This window comes from Leucopleurus acutus, assembly GCF_964270905.1.
Source record: "Leucopleurus acutus genome assembly, chromosome: 10".
Lineage (NCBI taxonomy): Eukaryota > Metazoa > Chordata > Mammalia > Artiodactyla > Delphinidae > Leucopleurus > Leucopleurus acutus.
Window position 1 is genome coordinate 69,522,588 of NC_139153.1, and position 22,583 is coordinate 69,545,170.

General features: G+C 37.5%; 1 protein-coding gene across 1 annotated transcript in view; it reads left to right on the plus strand.

The window, feature by feature from the left end:
• Positions 1 to 22,583, plus strand: part of DNAH8 (dynein axonemal heavy chain 8) — a gene marked incomplete at its 3' end in the record, with an annotated part of 330,699 nt that overhangs the window by 104,197 nt on the left and 203,919 nt on the right. The window contains exons 32-35 of the mRNA XM_082847518.1: positions 1,277 to 1,339; positions 4,768 to 4,868; positions 8,074 to 8,211; positions 8,376 to 8,616. Of these exons, the coding sequence (XP_082703644.1) occupies positions 1,277 to 1,339; positions 4,768 to 4,868; positions 8,074 to 8,211; positions 8,376 to 8,616 (543 nt within the window). The remainder of the gene's footprint in view (positions 1 to 1,276; positions 1,340 to 4,767; positions 4,869 to 8,073; positions 8,212 to 8,375; positions 8,617 to 22,583) is intronic.

Here is a 22,583-nt window from a genome sequence, read left to right on the forward strand (position 1 = left end):
AGCATTTATTGTTTCTAGATTTTTTGATGATGGCCATTCTGACTGATGTGAGATGATATCTCATTGTAGTTTTGATTTGCATTTCTCTAATGATTAATGATGTTGAGCATCCTTTCATGTGTTTGTTGGCAATCTGTATATCTTCTTTGGAGAAATGTCTGTTTAGGTCTTCTGTCCATTTTTGGATTGGGTTGTTTGTTTTTTTGTTATTGAGCTGCATGAGCTGCTTGTAAATTTTGGAGGTTAATCCTTTGTCAGTTGCTTCATTAGCAAATATTTTCTCCCATTCTGAGGGTTGTCTTTTGGTCTTGTTTATGGTTTCCTTTGCTGTGCAAAAGCTTTTAAGTTTCATTAGGTCCCATTTGTTTATTTTTGTTTTTATTTCCATTTCTCTAGGAGGTGGGTCAAAAAGGATCTTGCCGTGATTGATGTCATAGAGTGTTCTGCCTATGTTTTCCTCTAAGAGTTTGATAGTGTCTGGCCTTACATTAGGTCTTTAATCCATTTTGAGTTTATTTTTGTGTATGGTGTTAGGGAGTGTTCTAATTTCATACTTTTATATAACACTTCTTTTTAATGTGTACTAAACATCTCTTTTAGGTTTGATTAGTCAACATTTTATTGCTCTATTATTCTATTACACTGGCAGTCTTGCATATTATTTAGCATATCCATAATATTCATGATTGTACAGACCATTTGGGATCTTTTTTGCAACTGTTTTCTGGCTCATGGCCACCAGAGACCGCCTTCTGCTTCTTCCAAGTATTCAACCTTATGTGTGTCTCTGTTTCCATATTGGGCTGGACTATTCTTGAAAGAAGGTTGTTCTCAGAGCCCTATCTCAGTTATTCTAATGCACAGCCACAGCATCCTCATTTATAATCATAAATGAAATGAAACAGAGCTCTTGTGTTACAAACTTCATATAGGATGTAATTTAATCACATTTTTTATTAGCTGTGTCAAGGTCCTTTAAAAAATGAATGGAAGTTACAGTGATGCAAATATACTAAAATTGAGTGTTATCATAGTCTGTGAATATAATAAAAACAGTTGAATTGTACATTTTAAATGAGTTGATTGTATAATATGTGAATTATATCTCAATAACACTGTCGCAAAAAATAAATGAAAACTTCATGTACAGGACAAAATTAGATCATATAAATTAAAAATCATGGTTTTTGTTTAAAAGGAGATAATAGATAAACCTAATAAATAGATAAATACATGTGATTAGGAATTAAAATGCAGATTATATTATTCATTACAGGAAGGACCCATGGTTCCAAATATACCACCCCAAGAAGCTAGCGACAGGTTACAGATATTTCAGGTAAAACTACATTTTTTTGGTTACATTTACATTCCCTGCATTTATACTTAGGTGGCTTCCACAGTCATCCCACCAGGAAATATAGAGCTGTTGTCCAAAAACCAGTGTTTTCTTTACTAGGAATACCCAAGTTTTGCAGCAAATCTAGCCATATGAAGGCTTTCTGTAATTTATGCTTTAGTTTTGCCACATACTGGGTAGGTATTTCTAAATATTCCTTTACCTATGTTGGAGGTTACTTCATATCTCTTGATGATTGGATTTTTCACCCCAAACCAAATAAATGGAGTAGTCAGTAACCTTGTTTTTGTTGCTTTATATGTAGGTTCCATGGATGGTTCAGGTTGGTTCCATGCACAGTTTTGCCAGAAAGGTTCAGTCAGTTTGGATGGAACCTCTTAAACTGCAGGTTCTCCTGAGATTGGTAGGGGTAGTTCAGGCTTTTTCCATCATAACCAACTGGAATTTTTCATATGACATCTAATTTTCAAGTATCTCCCTTGATTTGAGTGTTTCAAAATAGGAAAGCCATACCCTGATAAGAAAAGTGTTTCTTCAGGATCATTGGAGCAAGCAGGAATTGCAGCTGGTCCCTAGTGGAATAAACTTATGCAAAGTAGACAAGATCATCTGTCCTGAGCCCAATGTCTCTGCTGCCTGATTGCAGGAGGGTAGGTCTGGCCCAGTAGATTTCTGTAAGATAACCCTTGTGCCGGCAAGGGTTTTCGTGGGATGCAGCAGGCACAAGCCTTTCACCTAAATATGTTCTCCTCAGATAAAAAGGCTAGTCCCATGTTATTGTTGGGGTTCTCCAGAACTGTGGCCATCACTCTTGGACTAAAACCAGCTCCTCCCATCACCCTTGCCAGCTCTTTATGCTGTACCCTGCAGGAAACTCTGATCCTTTACTACCTGAAGTCCTCAGATTTGGAGCCAGGGTCCCAGGGAGAGGCCTTCCTCTCTGGAGGAGCCAGGACTAAGGCTGATGTGGTGGCTGCCTGCTGAGCCAACAGGAACCTCTCAGCAAGAAAAGCAGTAGGTAGTAATGTTGGATGGTGATAAGTGCCAAGGGAAGAAAAAGGCAGGGAAGGGGCATCAAGTGCTAGGCCGTGTGTATGTAAAGTGGAGGTGAAATTTAAAATAGGGTCTCCAGGGAAGGCCTCCTTGAGAGGTGACATTTGAGTAGAGACCTGGGGAAGTGAGAGAATGAGCCAGGCAGTTTATCTGGAGGGGCAGCTTTCCAGGCAGGGGAAGAGCAGTACAAAAGCCCTGAGTAAGAGCACGTAAGAGAAGCAACAGGAGATTAGTACGGCTGGAACAGAATGAGCAAGGAGATGGTTGTAGCAATAAGTCCAGAGAGCTAAGGAGAGGACAGACTGTTAGCAGCCTTGCCAGCCCCTGAGGGGCACTGGCTTTGACTCTGAGTGAGATGAGTGACATGATCTTATGATTTCATGGGCCAGCCTGTCTACTGCGTTGAGAATAGATTATTAGGAGTCAAGGCTAAAAGCGGGGAGGCTGATTAAGAGGCTATTGCAGTATTCCAGGGGAGGGGTGATAGTAACTTGGACCAGAGTGGTGACGTTGGAGTTGATGAAAAGTGGTTGGAGCCTGGGTATATTATGAAGATAGACGCCTCCCTTCCTTGTCTTTCCCTTGGGAGTTATCAATGTATCAGTCAACAACTGGGACTTGAATGAGCCACCCTTTTACTAGGGGTGTGTTCACTTCATTGAAAAGGCAATGTAGGGCCCGTCTTTTGCCTCCTTGTACCTTCTTTCTGCCTGTGCCTGGGCTTGTCAGCTGAGCAGCCTGTTTGCTGAGCAACTGGCTGGATATATGGCTGGGGGTCAGATTTGCAGACCTAACGCTTCTCAAAAGCAGGTGTTCTCCCTCCCCCCTCCAAAGCAGGTACCCAAGATCTAGATCTGGGGAAGAAGCAGGAGCCTCATCTCAGGTCCCAGTGGTGTTTTCTGATGCAACTTTACTCTGATTTGGGGAGTTACTGGGTACTTGGCTGCTGACAAAGCTGACATTTTGTTTCCTGTTTGGCTGGTGCTTTTTACATTATTTTGGACCTGAGTGGAAAAAGGGGTGAGGGATTGGCATTCATCAGGAGTCTTCATCACATTAACAAGATTTTAGGGACTTCCCTGGTGGCACAGTGGTTAGGAATCTGCCTGCCAGTGCGGGGGACATGGGTTCAAGTCCTGGTCCGGGAAGATCCCACATGCCACGGAGCAACTAAGCCTGTGCGCCATGACTACTGAGCCCGCGTGCCACAACTACTGAAGTCCATGCGACTAGAACCTATGTTCCGCAACAAGAGAAACCACCGCAATGAGAAGCCTGCGCACCGCAACGAAGAGTAGCCCCCGCTCACTGCAACTAGGGAAAGCCCGCACGCGGCAACGAAGACACAATGCAGCCAAAAATAAATAAATTAATTTAAAAAAACCCACAAAGAAAACCCCAAGATTTTAAATGTCGTCCTTTAAGTGTATGCTAACTTTGAAGTTTTCGTTTCTCCTTTCCTAATGCCCACATAGTCCCATGGACTTTTCGTTCAGTACATTTATTGAGTAACCACCATACTAACCACCAAGGAATATAAAAAGTGCAAAATGGCTCTTCCTCTCTAGGAACGAAGAATTCGTTGGAGTTCCTCCTGCATCTTCACACCTTCCTGATTTGGCTCCTGTAATATGTGCTACTACTGTATCTGTCAGATCTGTATCATTATCTGAGCACTGTGAGGTCTGATGACAGACAGTTTCCAGGACTGGGAATTTAGGATCCTTATTGATATGTTATACCATTTATGTAGATCACACATATCTTGTCACAAGTGAATAATTTCTGTTTGCTTTTGTGCTTTTAACACTGTTAATACTTAGCATTCTAAGTATAGGAGATTCAAATTCCAGTTCAAAAGACCTGAACATTAACTTTGCTGATTTAAATTGAGTTATTTCAAATGGTGTTAAAATGGAATTCTTTATTTTATAGACTTGCTTGTAGAGAAAGCAAGGTTGAATGGATTATACCAATGCTTCACTCATTTGAACCGTGTAGGAGAGATGACCAGGCTAAAATAATAGAAAAGTCTGAATTATAGAATTTTAAAAATGCAGTTTCATTACTTTCAGGTGTATTTATGGGAACTTGAAAATGTAAGTCTGGGGACCACTTAATTTATTAAGGAAATAATTTTACATAAAATGATTACTTTCAGAATGCTTGAAAGTTAATTTCCTAAACGCTTAACTTTTCCTCTGATAGATTTGTATCAGCATAAATTTGCTTCACAAATCCTTGTTTCATAGATAAATAAACTTCAATGTAGCTTTTATTCTGATTATAATGAATTCTACTTTAATGGGCTCTGAATTTATTACATCTTACTATAATTTAAAAACCTTTTATAGGCCAATTTTGATGATCTGTGGAGGAAATTCATTACATATTCATCTGGTGAACAACTTTTTGGGTTGCCTGTGACTGACTATGAGGTTTTACACAAAATTAGGTAAGTTTAGAAATTGAACAAGTTTATTATAAATAATTAACTGTCCGTTAGAAGAATCATGTCATCATTAAATCCTTCATCATGCAGAGAAGAGTCTGGCTTGGAAAACTCCTAAATAGTTCCCCCATTCCTGGCTATTCCTGACTCATTGGATGCACAGTCTCCATATACAAAATAAATGTTCTAGGGGAGTAGAAAATACATGGCAAAAATTCTGGGCGTTAATGGCCTATATTTAGCCTGTGCTTTATTTTTTTTCTTTTCGTGATTTTGAATAGTGTCAATAATTGTACAGAAGCACTGCAACTTCGGATAACTTTTGTTTACTTAGAGGAATAGCCGTGCTCGGCTCTTGCTTCCTTCTTACTGCATTTATGCTAAGTGCTTTTCCCTATTGGGTAGGCATAGAATTCATTGAGATTGAAGGCCAAGGAACTTAATTGATTTTAAAGAGTAACAGTTGCTTTTAAACAGTGGATCTAGGATTTCACCAAGTATATTTTGGTAGAATGTTAAATATAACTTTCTTCAAAGGCAAAATTAAAACAGTGGTATTAGCTTATTAGGATCTTGGCTTTAGAACTTTATGTTGACTTGTTTCAAAATCCCAGCATGAAAATGTCATGGCACAAAGTACCTAAAATTGTCTGAAGAGAAATGAATTCCTCAGCCATTTAGGGAAGATGGTTTGTATTTTTTTTTCCTAAAAATAGGCATTTGCTAAGCTTAACCCAATTACTAATTGTGTTAGAATTGCCCATGTCTGGTCCTTTCCCCTGACATTCAATCAGAATCTCTGGGACGGGGTCCTAGCAATTCTGCATTTTTATAAACTCTCTAGTTAATTCTTTTGCACACCCAGTCTGAGAATCAGTGTTTTATTTTGACCTGCGGTATTCTAGGAAAACTAATCATTCTCATTTACCTTTTGGATCAATGGACCCTTTTAATTTTTTATGTTTTTAAGTAATTATGAATACTTTTCAAAAGTAAGAATAAAGGAATGGTGAAAAGCGGTTTTATTAGAAAATTTAATGAGAATTTAAGCAGAGAAAAGCCAAACTTTTACTCCATAATGTCCTGGTTTAAAGACGTATATACACGAAATGGAGACCAACTTTTGAATGCAGCTCATCAGCTGTCATGTATGAACCTGGAGCATATCCATCCTGTAAACAGTGATCCCAGGTTTCGAATCCATCTTCAATAACTTCTAGCTTCTCATTACTTATGTTTTTTCTTGCACTTGCATTGTTAAAACTCAAAACTGTTGAAAACTCAGTCATAATTTTGTTCACCATCTTTTTTGCACTATAAATACAAAAATCTTTACTTTTAACTTTGAATGATCAGTTAACTTTTTCATTTCTGCATCATCTATTTCCTTTGAATACATATCTCCTTTCAACATTTTTCTTCTTGTGGAATATATCAAATAAAATTTATGTAAACATATAAATAATGAAAGAACACTGTCACTTATCTTTTTCACAAAATGGGATGCTCTAGGTTCTTGTTGCAAAATACTGTGTGATACAGCCCTTGCCCCTATTGAAATATATCTTTCACTCATACATTATTGAATTTAAAAAAATCCATCTAGGTTATCATGTAAAGACACAAAAGTCTGAGATTTCACTTACACAATCAGTTTCACTATCAAAATTAGAGTCTAGAGCATTGCTTTCTGTCTCTTTTCTGTTTAATACTTGGGAAGCACCTTCCTTTGTCAATTTTATTCTTTTGCTGTTTTTAGGTAGAAAATGAAAAGTACTGAATTCTTAACTGTATTAAGTGAAAGTTAAATAAACAAAAATCAAAAGACTACAAAAATGGTGTCTCCAGAGTTCTTTTTTATACTTTCTTGAAAGATGATGCAGTGTTTTAGCAACACAATTAGAAATTTGAAGGACGATGCAGTAGTGATTATTTTTTCACTGTTGCATCATCTCTTTATAAGAGATTTCATCATTCATTTTTCTTATTATTTTAGTCATTTTTAGTTTAATTGGGAATAATCAGTGATTAATAATGAAATAATTTCTAGGATGATGAATTAGAAAAGTGAAACAAGAACTGAAAAAAAATAGCTAAGATTCCAGAATGTATCTTAGATTTATAAAAAGGTCCTGTGCACCTTGGTAATTGCAAGAGTAAAAAATTAATAAACAGAAACCTCAATTAAATAGAGTCAGGAGACAAGAAGGGGGAGCTTTCATGCTCTGCAACATTAGCAGAGCCCAACAAGAGGAAAGACTCCTCTTCTTTCCTGGCAACAACTCAGCCAATGAAAACCCATGGACTCTGTTTACTCTAGCCCTCCAACTTCCTATTCTCCTTCCCTTGCCATTTGGGGACTTGCACATGGCTCACCATGGTTGCAGACCCAGAATTGCAATTTTCTACTGATCCTGAGTAACACATTTTTTCTGGAGAAATAACTGGCAGTCTATTTGTTTTAGGTCAACACAAGATAGAATGAGTTCTACTCCATCAAAAATATAAGCAAATTTATCTTTGGTTGCTGATTATCTATAATAAATAATAAACGTAACTCTCAATCCTTACAAAAAATTAGAACTACTCAAGAAATAAAATAAAAAAACTAAAATTGGATTCAGTGGACCCTCATGGTATGCTAAGGGTTGAGGAATTCCTGGGAGAATCCACAAACTCTGTTGAGTGGTCAATTTTTGGTGTTTTACACACTGAAGAAATTTTCCTTTACTTGGACCCAGAATCCCTCCTTTTATTCTTGTTTTGGATATAACTCCATCTGAGCACATGAGGGAAAGCTTTTGATAGGAAAGTGATGTTTAAAGTCAGACTTAAAAGGCAGACATAATCATAAAAATCTAGCTTGCGTTTGAAAGAAAAAAGTCAAATAAAACCTTAGCCTTATCTTTGATCACGTTAACAAATTTTGGTCAGATTGTTTGCAATGATTGGTATGGTTGTAATAAACCATTTGTTAATGTCATGTCATAGTATAATTTGGAATATTTGAAAGATATAAACTTTAATTGATGGAGCTTTTAATAAAGTCTTTGTTTGGAAACCGACAGGAGTGTATGCGTGTTGGTGTACATAAGATATGATACACATAATATGTGAAATAATTTGATTAGATGAATTCTTCCTATCCAATAATGGAATTTATTTTTTAAATATATGTTATGTAATGACTTAATTATTTGGTTTCCAGAAAGGAACTCAACTTGCTGCAGAAGCTGTATGGACTATATGATACTGTAATGGGCAATATTAGTGGTTATTATGAAATACTCTGGGGAGATGTAGACATTGAAAAAATTAATGCAGAACTGCAGGAGTTTCAAAACAGGTGAGTTTCAATTGAATTAAACTTAACTGTTTATAGTGCCTATCTTAGGATCCCATAGGTATTTCACAAATGAATTTATCCTCTGATATATTGCTGTATATTCATAACACCTTCTTCAAAGAAATGTGTAGATGAAATAATTTTTTCTTTTTTTTTTCTGAAAGATGTCATAAACTGCCAAAAGGACTTAAAGATTGGCAAGCTTTTTTGGATCTGAAAAAAAGAATTGATGATTTCAGTGAGTCATGTCCTCTACTAGAAATGATGACCAATAAGGCAATGAAACAGAGACACTGGGATCGAATCTCTGAGTTAACTGGAACCACATTTGATGTGGAATTGGATTCTTTTTGTCTTAGAAATATTATGGAAGCACCACTCCTTAAAAATAAGGATGACATTGAGGTACATAAGATTATAAGTTCTTACAAATGATCTATTAAAGAATCTTTCCTTTTTCTTTTCTGAAAACTGTACAAATAAACATGTTATTCGAGGGTGTATTGATTGCCCTATATAATGCACTCTCAAAACTTGAAATGATCCTGAACATTCCTTGATTTTGCAAAATAATGCTGTAACTCAAGGAAATAATATGATTATTTGAAATATTTTAGTTTTGGAGCTCCTCAGTCTATCCTCCTTGTCCCTTAACTAAACCGCCATTTAAAAAATTCTGTTTATTTCTGTATTGTGTTCTTGGTGAATTTCTCAGAACATTTTTCAAACTTCTAATTCTATGCTTTTTTACTATTAGTCTATTAAATATTTTAAATTATTATATCTTTCCTTTTTAAGATTTTTAATTGGTTCTTTTCCTTTTTCTATGCTTAGTGTTTGCATCAAATCCTTTCTTTTAAATGAGGTATAATCTATACCATATTAGTTTCAGGTGTACAACGTAATGACTCAATATATGTATACATTGTGAAATGATCACTAAAATATGTCTAATTAACATCCATCACCACATATATATATACAGTTTTTTTCCTATGATGAGAAATTTTAGGATCTACTCTCGTAGCAGCTTTTAAATACAATACAGTATTATTAACTATAGTCACTATGCTATACATTACATCCCAAGAACTTATTCATTTTATAACTGGATGTTTGTACTCCTTAATCACCTTCACCCATTTTACCCACTCTGTTTGGCAATGACCAGTCTGTTCTATATATCTATGTTTCTGGTGTTCTGTTTTTGTTTAGATTCTGCATATAAATGAGATCATATGGTATTTGTCTTTTTCTGTCTGACTCATTTCACTTAGCTTAGTGCCCTCAAAGTCCATTCATCCATGTTGTCACAAATGGCAGGATTTCCTTCTTTTTACATCTAAATGACATTCCATTTTATATAAATATACCACATTTTCTTTATCCATTCACCCATTGATGGATACTTAGGTTGTTTCCACATCTTAGCTCTTGCAAATAATGCTACAATGAACATGGGTATGTATATATCTTTTCAAGTTAGTGTTTTTGTTTTCTTCAGATAAATATCCAGAAGTGGAATTACTAGGTCACATGGTAGTTTTATTTTTAATTTTTTGAGGATCCTCCATACTGTCTTCCATAGTGGCTGCACCAATTTACATTTCCGTGGAAGGGTTCCTTTTTCTCCACATCCTCACCAACACTAAGTTTTGTCTTTGTGATGATAGGTATTCCAACGGACGTGAGGTGATATTTAATTGTGGTTTTGATTCGCATTTCCCTGGTGATAAGTGATGTTGAGCACCTTTCATGTACCTGTTGGCTATTTGTATGTCTTTTTTTGGAAAGATGCCTATTCAGATCCTCTGCTCATTTTAAAATCAAATCGGTCATTTTTGCTATTGAGTTGTAAGAGTTCTTTATATGTATTAGATATTAACCCCTTATCAGAGTTATGATTTGCAAATATTTTCTCCTGTTTAGTAGGTTACCTTTTCATTTTGTATATGGTTTCCTTTGCTGTAAGAAGCTTTTTAGTTTGATGCCGTCCCACTTGTTTATTTTTGCTTTTGTTACCTTGGCTTTTGGTGTCAAGCCCCAAAATCTCATTGCCAAGACTGATTTCAAGGAACTTACCAACTCTGTTGTCTTCCGGGAGTTTTATGGTTTCAGGTCTTATGTTCAAGTCTTTAGTCCATTTTGAGTTAATTTTTTGTATGGTATAAGATAGTGGTCCAGTTTCATTCTTTTGCATGTGGTTATCCAGTTTTCCCAGCATCATATGTTGAAGAGACTGTCCTTCCCTCATTGTATATTCCCAGCTCCTTTCTCATGAATTAAGTAAATACATATGTGGGTTTATTCTGTTTCATTGTCTCCGTTTTTATGCCAATACCATACATTTTTGATTACTATAACTTTGATATAGTTTGAAATCAGGAAGCATTATGCCTCTGGCTTTGTTCCTTTTTCTCAAGATTTCTTTGGCTCTATGGGGTCTTTTGTGGTTTCATAAAATTTTTAGGAGTTTTTGTTCTATTTCTTGAAAAATGCCATTGGAAGTTTGATAGGTATTGCTTTGAAACTGTAGATTGCTTTGGGTAATGTAGACATTTTAATGATATTAATTCTTGCAACCCATGAACATGGACTATCTTTCCATTTACTTGTGCCTTCTTCAGTTTATTTCTTCAATGTATCATAGTTTTCAGTGTACAGGTCTTTTACCTTTTTGTTAAATTTATTCCTAGGTATTTTATTCTTTTTGATGCAATTGTAAATGGGATAGTTTTCTCAATTTCTCTTTCTGGTAGTTCATTATTAGTGCATAAAAATGCAACTGATTTTTGGGGCTTCCCTGGTGGCGCAGTGGTTGAGAGTCCACCTGCCGATGCGGGGGACACGGGTTTGTGCCCCGGTTCGGGAAGATCCCACATGCCGCAGAGCGGCTGGGCCCGTGAGCCATGGCCGCTGAGCCTGCGCATCCGGAGCCTGTGTTCCGCAACGGGAGAGGCCACAACAGTGAGAGGCCCGCGTACCGCAAAAAAAAAAAAAAAAAAAAAAAAAAAAGCAACTGATAATTGTATATTGATTTTATATCCTGAAACTTTACTGAATTATTAGTTCTAGCGGTTTTTGGTGGCATCTTTAGGGTTTTCTATATGTAATATCATGTCATCTGCCAATACGGACAGTATTACTTCTTCCTTTCCAATTTGGATGCCTTTTATTTCTTTTTTGCCTAATTGCTCTGGTTAGGTCTTTAGATACCATGTTGAATAAAGGTGGTGAGAGTGGGCATCCTTGTCTTGTTCCTGATCTTAGAGGAAAAGCTTTCAGCTTTTCACCATTGAGTATGATGTTAGCCGTAGGTTTGTCAGATATGACCTTTACTATGTTGAGGTATGTTTCTTCTACATCTGCTTTGTTGAGAGGTTTTATCATGAGTGGATGTTGAATTTTGTCAAAAGCTTTTTCTGCATCTATTGAGATGATCATATGATTTTTATGCTTCATTGTGTTAATGTGGTACATCACATTGATTAGTTTGTGGATATTGAACTATACTTGCATTCATGGAATAAATCCCACTTGATCATGGTGTATGATTTTAATGTATTGTTGAATTCAGCTTGCTAATATTTTGTTGAGAATCTTTGCATCTATGTTCATCAGGGATACTGACCTGTAATTTTCTTTTCTTGTGGTGTCCTTGTCTGGTTTTAGTATGAGGATAATGCTGGCCTCATAAAATAAGAAGTGTTCTCTCTCTTTTTTCGGAAGAGTTTGAGGAGACTGGTAGTAATTCTTCTTAAATGTTTGGTAGAATTCACCAGTGAAGCCATCTGATCCTGGTCTTTTGTTTTGGGGGGAGGTTTTTGGTTACTGATTCAATCTCCTTACTACTAATCAGTCTGTTCAGATTTTCTGTTTTTTCATAATTCAGTCTTGGTGGGTGGCATGTTTCTAGGAACTTATTCATTTCTTCTAGATTGTCAAATTCGTGTGTGTATAATTGATCATAGTAGTCTTTTATGATCCTTTGTATTTGTATGGTATCAATTGTAATGCCTCCTCTTTGGTTTCTGATTTTATTTAGTTGAGTTCTCCCTCACTTTTTCTTGGTGAGTCTGGCTAAAGTTTTTTCTGTTTTGTTTATCTTTTAAAATACCAGCTCTTAGTTTCCTTGATCTTTTCTATTGTCTTTTTAGTCTGTACTCCATTTATTTCCACTCTGGTCTTTGTTATTTCCTTCCATCTACTAACTTTGGGCTTTGTTTGTTCTTCTTTTTCTAATTCTTTGAAGTATAAAGTTAGGTTGTTTATTTGAGATCCCTCTTATTTTTTAATGTAAGGTTTATCTTTATGAACTTCCTTTTTAGAACTGCTCTTGCTGCATCCCTTTAAGTTTTGGTATGCTGTATTTCCATTTTTATCTGTCCCAAGGTATTTTTTGATTTCTCTTTTGATTTCTTGTTTGAACCATTGGCTGTTCGATATGAACAACTCTTTGGTTGTTTATAACCAAATATGTGGTTAATCTTTACATATTTGTGAATATGTCAGTTTTCTTCTTGTAATTGATTTCTACTTTCATACCACTGTGGTCAGAAAAGATACTTGACGTGATTTCAGTTTTCTTAAATTTATTAGCACTTGTTTTGTGGCCTAACATGCTCTGTCTGGAGAATGCTTAATGTGCACTTGAGAAGAATATGCATTCTGCTGCATTTCGACGGACTGTTTTGTATATGTCTGTTAAGCTCATCAGATCTAACTTGTTTAAGGCCAATGTTTCCATATTGATTTTCTGTCTGGGTGATCTATCCATTGATGAAAGTGGGGCATTAAAATCCCCTACTGTTATTACATTGCTACCTATTTCTTCCCTTAGGTCTGTTAATATTTGTTTTATATATTTGAGTTCTCCTATGTTGGGTGCATAAATGTTTACAAACGTTAAAGCCTCTTCTTGGATTGACCCTTTTATTGTTACATAATGATCTTCTTTGTCTCTTATTATAGTTTTTGTCTTAAAGTCTGTTTTGTCTGATATAAGTATAGTTACTCCAGCTTTCTTTTGGTTTCCATTTGTGTGGTATATCCCTTGCCATCCCTTCCCTTTCAGTCTATGTGTGCCCTACATCTGAAGTGAGTCTCTTGTAGGCAGCAGATAGATGGGTCATGTTTTTTTATCCATTTAGCCACTCTCTGTCTTTTGATTGGAGAATTCAGTCAATTTACATACACAATAATTATTATAGTTATGTACTTGTCATTTTGCTAATTGTTTTCTGGCTGTTTGTAATTCCTTTGTTTCTTTCTTCTTCTCTTGTGCTCTTCCTTTGTTATTTGATGATTTTTCCGTAGTGGTATGCTTAGACCCCTTTCTATTCACCTTTTGGGTATCTACTATCTACTATAGGTGTTTGCTTTGTGGTTACCATAAGGCTTATATAAAAAAACTTATATTTATAAAAGTCTATTTTTAAAAATATTTATTTATTTATTTGGCTGCATTGGGTCTTCGTTGCTGTGTGTGGGCTTTCTCTAGTTGCGGCAAGCGGGGGCTACTCTTCATTGTGGTGCACGAGCTTCTCATTGTGGTGACTTCTCTTGTTGTGGAGCATGGGCTCTAGAGCGCAGGCTCAGTAGTTGTGGTGCACGGGCTTAGTTGCTCTGCAGCAGGTGGGATCTTCCTGGACCAGGAATAGAACCCGTGTCCCCTGCATTGGCAGGTGGATTCTTAACCACTGTGCCACAAGGGAAGTTCCTATAATGGTCTCTTTTAAGTTGCTAACTACTGAAGTTGGAATGCATTCTAAAGCTCTACATTTTTACTCCCCCCACCACAGTTTGTTTTTGGTGTCACAGTTTACATCTTTTTATCTTATGTATCCATTAACAAATTACTCAGTTTTAGTTATGTTTACTAATTTGGTCTTTTAACCTTCACACTAGATTTATAAGTGATGAACCCACCACATTTTACAACATTAGACTATTCTTTTTTTTCCTTAACATCTTTATTGGAGTATAATTGCTTTACAATGGTGTGTTAGTTTCTGCTATATAACAAAGTGAATCAGCTATACATATACATATATCCCCATATCTACTCCCTCGTGCATCTCCCTCCCACCCTCCCTATCTCACCCCTCTAGGTGGTCACAAAGCACTGAGCTGATCTCCCTGTCCTGTGTGGCTGCTTCCCACTAGCTATCTATTTTACATTTGGTAGTGTATATATAAGTCCATGCCACTCTCTCACTTCTTCCCAGCTTATCCTTCCCCCTCCTCGTGTCCTCAAGTCCATTCTCTTCGTCTGCGTCTTTATTCCTGTCCTGCCCCTAGGTTCTTCAGAACCATTTATTTTTTATTTTTTTAGATTCTATATATATGTGTTAGCATATGGCATTTGTTTTTCTCTTTCTGACTTACTTCCCTCTGTATGACAGACTCTAGGTTCATAGTTCACTACAAAGAGTTCAATTTCATTTCTTTTTATGGCTGAGTAATATTCCATTGTATGTATGTGCCACATCTTCTTTATCCATTCATCTGTCGATGGACACTTAGGTTGCCTCCATGTCCTGGCTGTTGTAAATAGAGCTGCAATGAACATTGTGGTACATGACTCTTTTTGAATTATGGTTTTCTCAGGGTATATGCCCAGTAGTGGGATTGCTGGGTCGTATGGTAGTTCTATTTTCAGTTTTGTAAGGAACCTCCATACTGTTCTCTATAGTGGCTGTATCAATTTACATTCCCACCAACAGTGCAAGAGGGTTCCCTTTTCTCCACACCCTCTCCAGCATTTATTGTTTCTAGATTTTTTGATGATGGCCATTCTGACTGGTATGAGGTGATACCTCATGGGAGTTTTGATTTGCATTTCTCTAATGATTAGTGATGTTGAGCATCCTTTCATGTATTTGTTGGCAATCTGTATATCTTCTTTAGAGAAATGTCTATTTAGGTCCTCTGCCCATTTTTGGATTGGGTTGTTTGTTTTTTTGATACTGAGCTGCATGAGCTGCTTATATATTTTGGAGAATAATCCTTTGTCAGTTACTTCATTTGCAAATATTTTCTCCCATTCTGAGGGTTGTCCTTTCGTCTTGTTTATGGTTTCCTTTGCTATGCAAAAACTTTTAAGTTTCATTAGGTCTCATTTATTTATTTATTTATTTATTTTCATTTCTTTAGGAGGTGGGTCAAAAAGGATCTTGCTGTGACTTATGTCATAGAGTGTTCTGCCTATGTTTTCCTCTAGGAGTTTTAGGGTGTCTGGCCTTACATTTAGGTCTTTAATCCATTCTAGTTTATTTTTGTGTATGATGTTAGGGAGTGTTCTAATTTAATTCTTTTACATTTAGCTTTCCCGTGTTCCCGGCACCACTTATTGAAGAGGCTGTCTTTCCTCCACTGTATATTCTTGCCTCCTTTGTCAAAGATAAGGTGACCGTAGGTGTGTGGGTTTATCTATGGGCTTTCTATCCTGTTCCATTGATCTATATTTCTATTTTCTGTTTTCGTTTTTGTTTTTTTTTGCGTCACGCGGGCCTCTCACTGTTGTGGCCTCTCCCGTTGCGGAGCACAGGCTCCAGATGTGCAGGCTCAGTGGCCATGGCTCACGGGCCCAGCCGCTCCACGGCATGTGGGATCCTCCTGGACCGGGGCATGAACCCGTATCCCCTGCATTGGCAGGCGGACTCTCAACCACTGCACCACCAGGGAAGCCCTATATTTCTATTTTTGTGCCAGTACCATACTGTCTTGATTACTGTAGCTTTTTAGTATAGTCTGAAGTCAAAGGACCTGATTCCTCCAGCTCCATTCTTCTTTCTCAAGATTGCTTTGGCTATTCGGGGTCTTTTGTGTTTCCCTAAAAATTGTGCAATTTTTTTGTTCTAGTTCTGTGGAAAATGCCATTGGTAGTTTGATAGAGATTGCATTGAATCTTTAGATTGCTTTGGGTAGTAGAGTCATTTTCAAAATGTTGATTCTTCCAATTCAAGTACACGGTATATCTCTCCATCTGTTTGTATCATCTTTAATTTCTTTCATCAGTGTCTTATAGTTTTCTGCATACAGGTCTTTTGTCTCCTTAGGTAGGTTTATTCCTAGGTATTTTATTTTTTTGTTTGCAGTGGTAAATGGGAATGTTTCCTTAATTTCTCTTTCAGGTTTTTCATCATTAGTATTTAGGAATGCAAGAGATTTCTGTGCATTAATTTTCTATCGTGCTACATTACCAACTTTATTGGTTAGTTCTAGTAGTTTTCTGGTAGCATCTTTAGGATTCTCTGTGTATAGTATCATGTCATCTGCAAACAGTGACAGCTTTACTTCTTCTTATCTGATTTGGATTCCTTTTATTTCTTTTTCTTCTCTGATTGCTGTGGCTAAAACTTCTAAAACTATGTTGAATAAGAGTGGTGAGAGTGGGAAACCTTGTCTTGTTCCTGATCTTAGTGGAAATGGTTTCAGTTTTTCACCATTGAGAATGATGTTGGCTGTGGGTTTGTCATATATGGCCTTTATTATGTTGAGGTAAGTTTCCTCTATGCCTACTTAATGGAGGGTTTTTATCATAAATAGGTGTTGAACTTTGTCGCAAGCTTTTTCTGCATCTAATGTGATGATATATGGTTGTTATCCTTCAGTTTGTTAATATGGTGTATCACATTGATTGATCTGTGTATATTGAAGAATCCTTGCATTCCTGGGATAAACCCTACTTGATCATGGTGTATGATCCTTTTAATGTGCTGTTGGATTCTGTTTGCTAGCATTTTGTTGGGGATTTTTGCATCTATGTTCATCAGTGATATTAGCCTGTAGTTTTCTTTCTTTGTGACAACTTTGTCTGTTTTTGTATCAGGGTGATGGTGGTCTCGTAGAATGAGTTTGGGAGTGTTTCTCCCCTCCCTCTGCTGTATTTTGGAAGAGTTTGAGAAGGATAGGTGTTAACTCTTCTCTAAATGTTTGATAGAATTCGTCTGTGAAGCCGTCTGGGCCTGGGCTTTTGTTGTTGGAATATTTTTAATGACAGTCTCAATTTCACTGCTTGTGATTGGTCTGTTGATATTTTCTATTTCTTCCTGGTTCAGGCTCAGAAGATTGTGCATTTCTAAGAATTTGTCCATTTCTTCCAGGTTGTCCATTTTATTGGCATATAGTTGCTTGTAGTAATCTCTCATAATCCTTTGTATTTCTGCAGTGTCAGTTGTTATTTCTCCTTTTTCATTTCTAATTCTACTGATTTGAGTCTTCTCCCTTTTTTCTTGATGAGTCTGGCTAATGGTTTATCAATTTTGTTTATCTTCTCAAAGAAACAGCTTTTGATTTTATTGATGTATGCTATTGTTTCCTTCATTTCTCTTTTGTTTATTTCTGATCTGATCTTTATGATTTCTTTCCTTCTGCTAGCTTTGGGGTTTTTTTGTTCTTCTTTCTGTAATTGCTTTAGGGGTAAGGTTAGGTTGTTTATTTGAAATGTTTCTTGTTTCTTGAGGTAGGATTGTATTGCTATAAATTTCCCTCTTAGAACTGCTTTTGCTGCATCCCATAGGTTTTGGGTTGTCGGGTTTTCATTGTCATTTGTTTCTAGGTATTTTTTGATTTCCTCTTTGATTCTTCAGTGATCTCTTGGTTATTAAGTAGTGTATTGTTTAGCCTCCCTGTGTTTGCATTTTTTAGAGATATTTTTCCTGTAATTGATATCTAGTCTCATAGCGTTGTGGCCAGAAAAGATACTTGAAACAATTTCAATTTTCTTAAATTTACCAAGGCTTGATTTGTGACCCAAGATATGATCTATTCTGGAGAATGTTCCATGAGCACTTGAGAGGAAAGTGTATTCTGCTCTTTTTGGATGGAATGTCTTATAAATATCAATTAAGTCCATCTTGTTTAATGTATCATTTAAAGCTTGTGTTTCCTTATTTATTTTCATTTTGGATGATCTGTCCATTGGTGAGAGTGGGGTGCTAAAGTCCCCTACTATGATTGTGTTACTGTCGATTTCCCTTTTTATGGCAGTTAGCACTTGCCTCATGTACTGAGGTGCTCCTGTGTTTGGTGTGTCAATATTTACAATTGTTATATCTTCTTCTTGGATTGGTCTGTTGATCATTATATAGTGTCCTTCTGTGTGTCTTGCAATAGTCTTTATTTTAAAGTCTATTTTGTCTGATATGAGAATTGCTACTCCAGCTTTCTTTTGATTTCCCTTTGCATGGAATATCTTTTTCCATCCCCTCACTTTCAATCTGTATGTGTCCCTACGTCTGAAGTGGGTCTCTTGTAGAACAGCGTATATATGGGTCTTGTTTTTGTATCCATTCAACCAGTCTGTGTCTTTTGGTTGGATCATTGAATCCATGTACATTTAAGGTAATTATCGAAATGTATGTTCCTATTACCATTACCTTAATTGTTTTGGGTTTGTTATTGTAGGTCTTTTCCTTCTCTTGTGTTTCCTGCCTAGAGTAGTTCCTTTAGCATTTGTTCTAAAGCTGGTTTGGTGGTGCTCAGTTCTCTTAGCTTTTGCTTTTTTCTAAAGGCTTTAATTTCTTCGTCGAATCCGAATGAGATCCTTGCTTGGTAGAATAATCTTGGTTGTAGGTTTTTCCCTTTCATCACTTTAAATATGTCCTGCCACTCCCTTCTGGCTTGCAGAGTTTCTCCTGAAAGATCAGCTGTTAGCCTTATGGGGATTCCCTTGTATGTTATTTGTTCTTTTCTCTTGCTGCTCTTAATATTTTTTCTTTGTGTTTAATTTTTGATAGTTTGATTAATATGTGTCTTGGCATGTTTCTCCTTGGATTTATCCTGTATGGGACTCGCTGTGCTTCCTGGACTTGATTGACTATTTCCTTTCCCATATTAGGGAATTTTTCAACTATAATCTCTTCAAATATTTTTTCAGTCCCTTTCTTTTTCTCTTCTTCTTCTGGGACCCCTGTAATTCGAATATTGGTGCATTTAATGTTGTCCCAGAGATCTCTGAGACCGTGCTCAATTGTTTTTCATTCTTTTTTCTTTATTCTCCTCTGCAGTAGTTATTTCCACTATTTTATCTTCCAGGTCACTTATCCATTCTTCTGCCTCAGTTATTCTGCTATTGATTGCTTCTAGAGAATTTTTAGTTTCAGTAATTGTGTTGTTCATCATTGTTTGTTTGCTCTTTAGTTCTTCTAGGTCCTTGTTGAAAGTTTTTAATATTTTCTGCATTCTATTTCCAAGATCTTGGATCATCTTTACTATCATTACTCTGAATTCTTTTTCAGGTAGACTGCCTATTTCCCCTTCATTTGTTTGGTCTGGTGGGTTTTTATCTTGCTCCTTCATCTGCTGTGTGTTTCTCTGTCTTCTCATTTTGTGTAACTTACCGTGTTTGGGGGTCTCCTTTTCACAGGCTGCAGGTTCGTAGTTCCCATTTGTTTGGTGTCTTCCCCCAGTGGCTTAGCTTGGTTCAGTGGCTTGTGTAGGCTTCCTGGTAGAGGGGACTAGTGCTTGTGTTCTCATGGATGAGGCTGGATCTTGTCTTTCTGGTGGCCAGAACCGCATCCAGTGGTGTGTTTTGGGGTGTCTGTGACCTTATTATGATTTTAGGCAGCCTCTTTGCTAATGGGTGGGGTTGTGTTCCTGTCTTGCTAGTTGTTTGGCATAGGGTGTCCAAAACTGTAGCTTGCTGGTCATTGAGTGGAGCTGGGTCTTAGCGTTGAGATGGAGATCTCTGGGAGAGCTTTCACCATTTGATATCACGTGGAGCTGGGAAGTCTCTGGTGGACTAATGTCCTGAACTGGGGTCTCCCACCTCAGAGGCTCAGGCCTGACACCCAGCCAGAGTACCAAGACCCTGTCAGCCACATGGCTTTTGTAGAATTTCTTCAGGGACTTCTGGTTGAGGCTTGGCTCCCAATTGTAATAGTGCAGCTTGGAGGGTGCAGGCTTGCTTTTTCAATCAGCTTGGCAAACTCGCAGATTCACTCCTGCACACACTGGCTGCCCATTCCTGGAGCTTTCCAGCCTGCCGGCCTGAGGCTAGACTATTCTGAACTTTACTATTTATTTCGCTTTACCAGTGAGAGTTATACTTTCACATACTTTCCTGTTACCAATTAGCATCCTTTCATTTTAGCCTAAAGAAGTCCCTTTAACATTTCTTGGAAGGCTCATGTAGTGGTGATGAACTCCTTTAGGCTTTTGCTGGTCTGAAAAACTCTTGATCTCTCCTTCAGTTCTGAAGGACAACTTCACCATGTACAGTATTCTTGGTGGCGGGTTTTTTCTTTTAGCACTTTGAGTATATTGTGCCACTCCCTTTTGTCCTGCAAAGTTCCTGCTGAAAAATCTGCTGATAGTCTCATGGGGTGCCCTTGTATGTAACAAGTTGTCTTTCTCTTGCTGTTTTTAAGATCTCTCCTTGTCTTTAACTTTTGACACTTTAATTATGTGTTTTGTTGTGAGTCTCTTTGGGTATATCTGCATGTTAAACAAATAGGCCTTTTTTTTCACAGAAGGACTAGGTGCTTTTTAGTCAGTTGTCTCTGTGCTGGGCCCTGGGTTGGTTGAGTACAAACAAGCCATTTAAGAACTATTTCTCAGTTTACTATGGCCTTGTGGGTCTCATGGACATAAGCCCTGAATTTTGGGGTGCTCACCTCTCAGGTACAGGTCTTAAAAGTTGGGGTGCCCGATGTGGAGTTCAAATCGTTTGCTCCTCAGGGAGAACCTCTGGTCTCTGGGTTCCTTCCCGATTGTGGGTCTCTGTGCCAGGAGTGGGACTGAACATGAGATTCTGTCTCAGCTTCTCCTGCCAGTTTTGATGTGAGTTTTTCCTTGTTCACCTAATGTGTTAGAGTTACTCAACTAGTTTTTGGGTTTCTTTGAGTTCCATATGTAGCTGTAGGTTTGGTGTGTCCATGGGAGGAGGTGAGTTCAGTATCGTCCTATGTCACCATCTTGATCTAGAACTTAGTTCTTTTTCTTTTGTGACCACCTGTTCTTTTTTCATTTCTACATTTTTTCTGTCCTTTTTATAGATTCTTAGATTTATAGATTATTAAATCTACATGTATTCTCAAATATTTTATATATTCTCAAGCCTATAAATCTCAAATTTTTAGAGTTCTTCATTTATCTCTTTGAGCATCCTAAACATAATTATTTTTAAAATTTTATTATGGAAAATTTCAAAGAAAAGTAGGGATCCTCTTGCTTCCAAAATTATCACCTCATGGCCAATATAAGTTCATCTCTACCTCCCATACTCCAAGGCCCCCAGATTAACCATAATTAAAGATTATTTTTCAGATTGTTTTATAAAATTAATTTCACCTGGAATGAGTTTTTACTCTGATTGTTTTGTTTTGTTTTTTTTTTTTTGCGGTACGCAGGCCTCTCACTGCTGTGGCCTCTCCCGTCGCGGAGCACAGGCTCCAGACGCTCCGCGGCATGTGGGATCTTCCCGGATCGGGGCACGAACCCGTGTCCCCTGCATCGGCAGGCGGACTCCCAACCACTGAGCCACCAGGGAAGCCCATCTGATTGTTTTTTATGTTGGCTATCTCTCTGAGTATCGGATTCCTTTTCATGGGTTTTGCAATTTTTTTTTTTTCACTTTTTTTTTTCGGCTGCACCACGCGGCTTGCAAGATCTTAGTTCCCCAACCAGGGATTGAACCTGGGCCCTTGGCAGTGAAAGCGTGGAGTCCTAACCACAGGACTGCAATTTTTATTTTTTAGAGGACTCATTTTGAGTGGCGAGCTTTAAAAAATGTGGCTTTCATAATTTGTTAAAATTGTTTTTCTCCTTCTGCATTTTAGCCTTCCTTAGGAGTCTAGTGGTTTTGTGGCTTCTTCCTGCATCCCCCATCTCCTCAAGTCGAGAGCCAGCTGTTACAATAGTGGTTTACATCCCCTATTCTGCTGTGGTGAGGCAGACCCAGGCAGAGCTGACCTGTCTCAGGTCTTGGTTGTGGACCTGGATCTGTCACCCCATCTGCCGCATCCCTAGGTTCATTTAATCTAGATGACCAGATTGCAGCTACAGACAGCCTCCTTCCACAGTGGAGGGATCTAGACCATAGTCCTGATGGTCCCTTTCATACAGGCCACTTTTAGTCTCCTCTGTCCTGCAGGAGCCAAGGGGTTGGCACCCACTGACCAGAGCCCTCAGGCCTGGGCTTCAGCTCCACCTCCTGGCTTGCATGTCTTTTTCACTTCTAGTTCATGGAGATGTTTACCTTGTTTTTAAGTCTTAATGTGTTTGTTTTTTACCTTCTCTTTTTGTGTTTTTTACATTATTCTATGTTTTTGGAGGCGAAAACTGCACCCCATGACCAGAAATATCCCCTAAAGATATGGTTTTGAGTTTTCTGCCGCCTCCTTGCCTCTTTTCAGCAACATGCACGC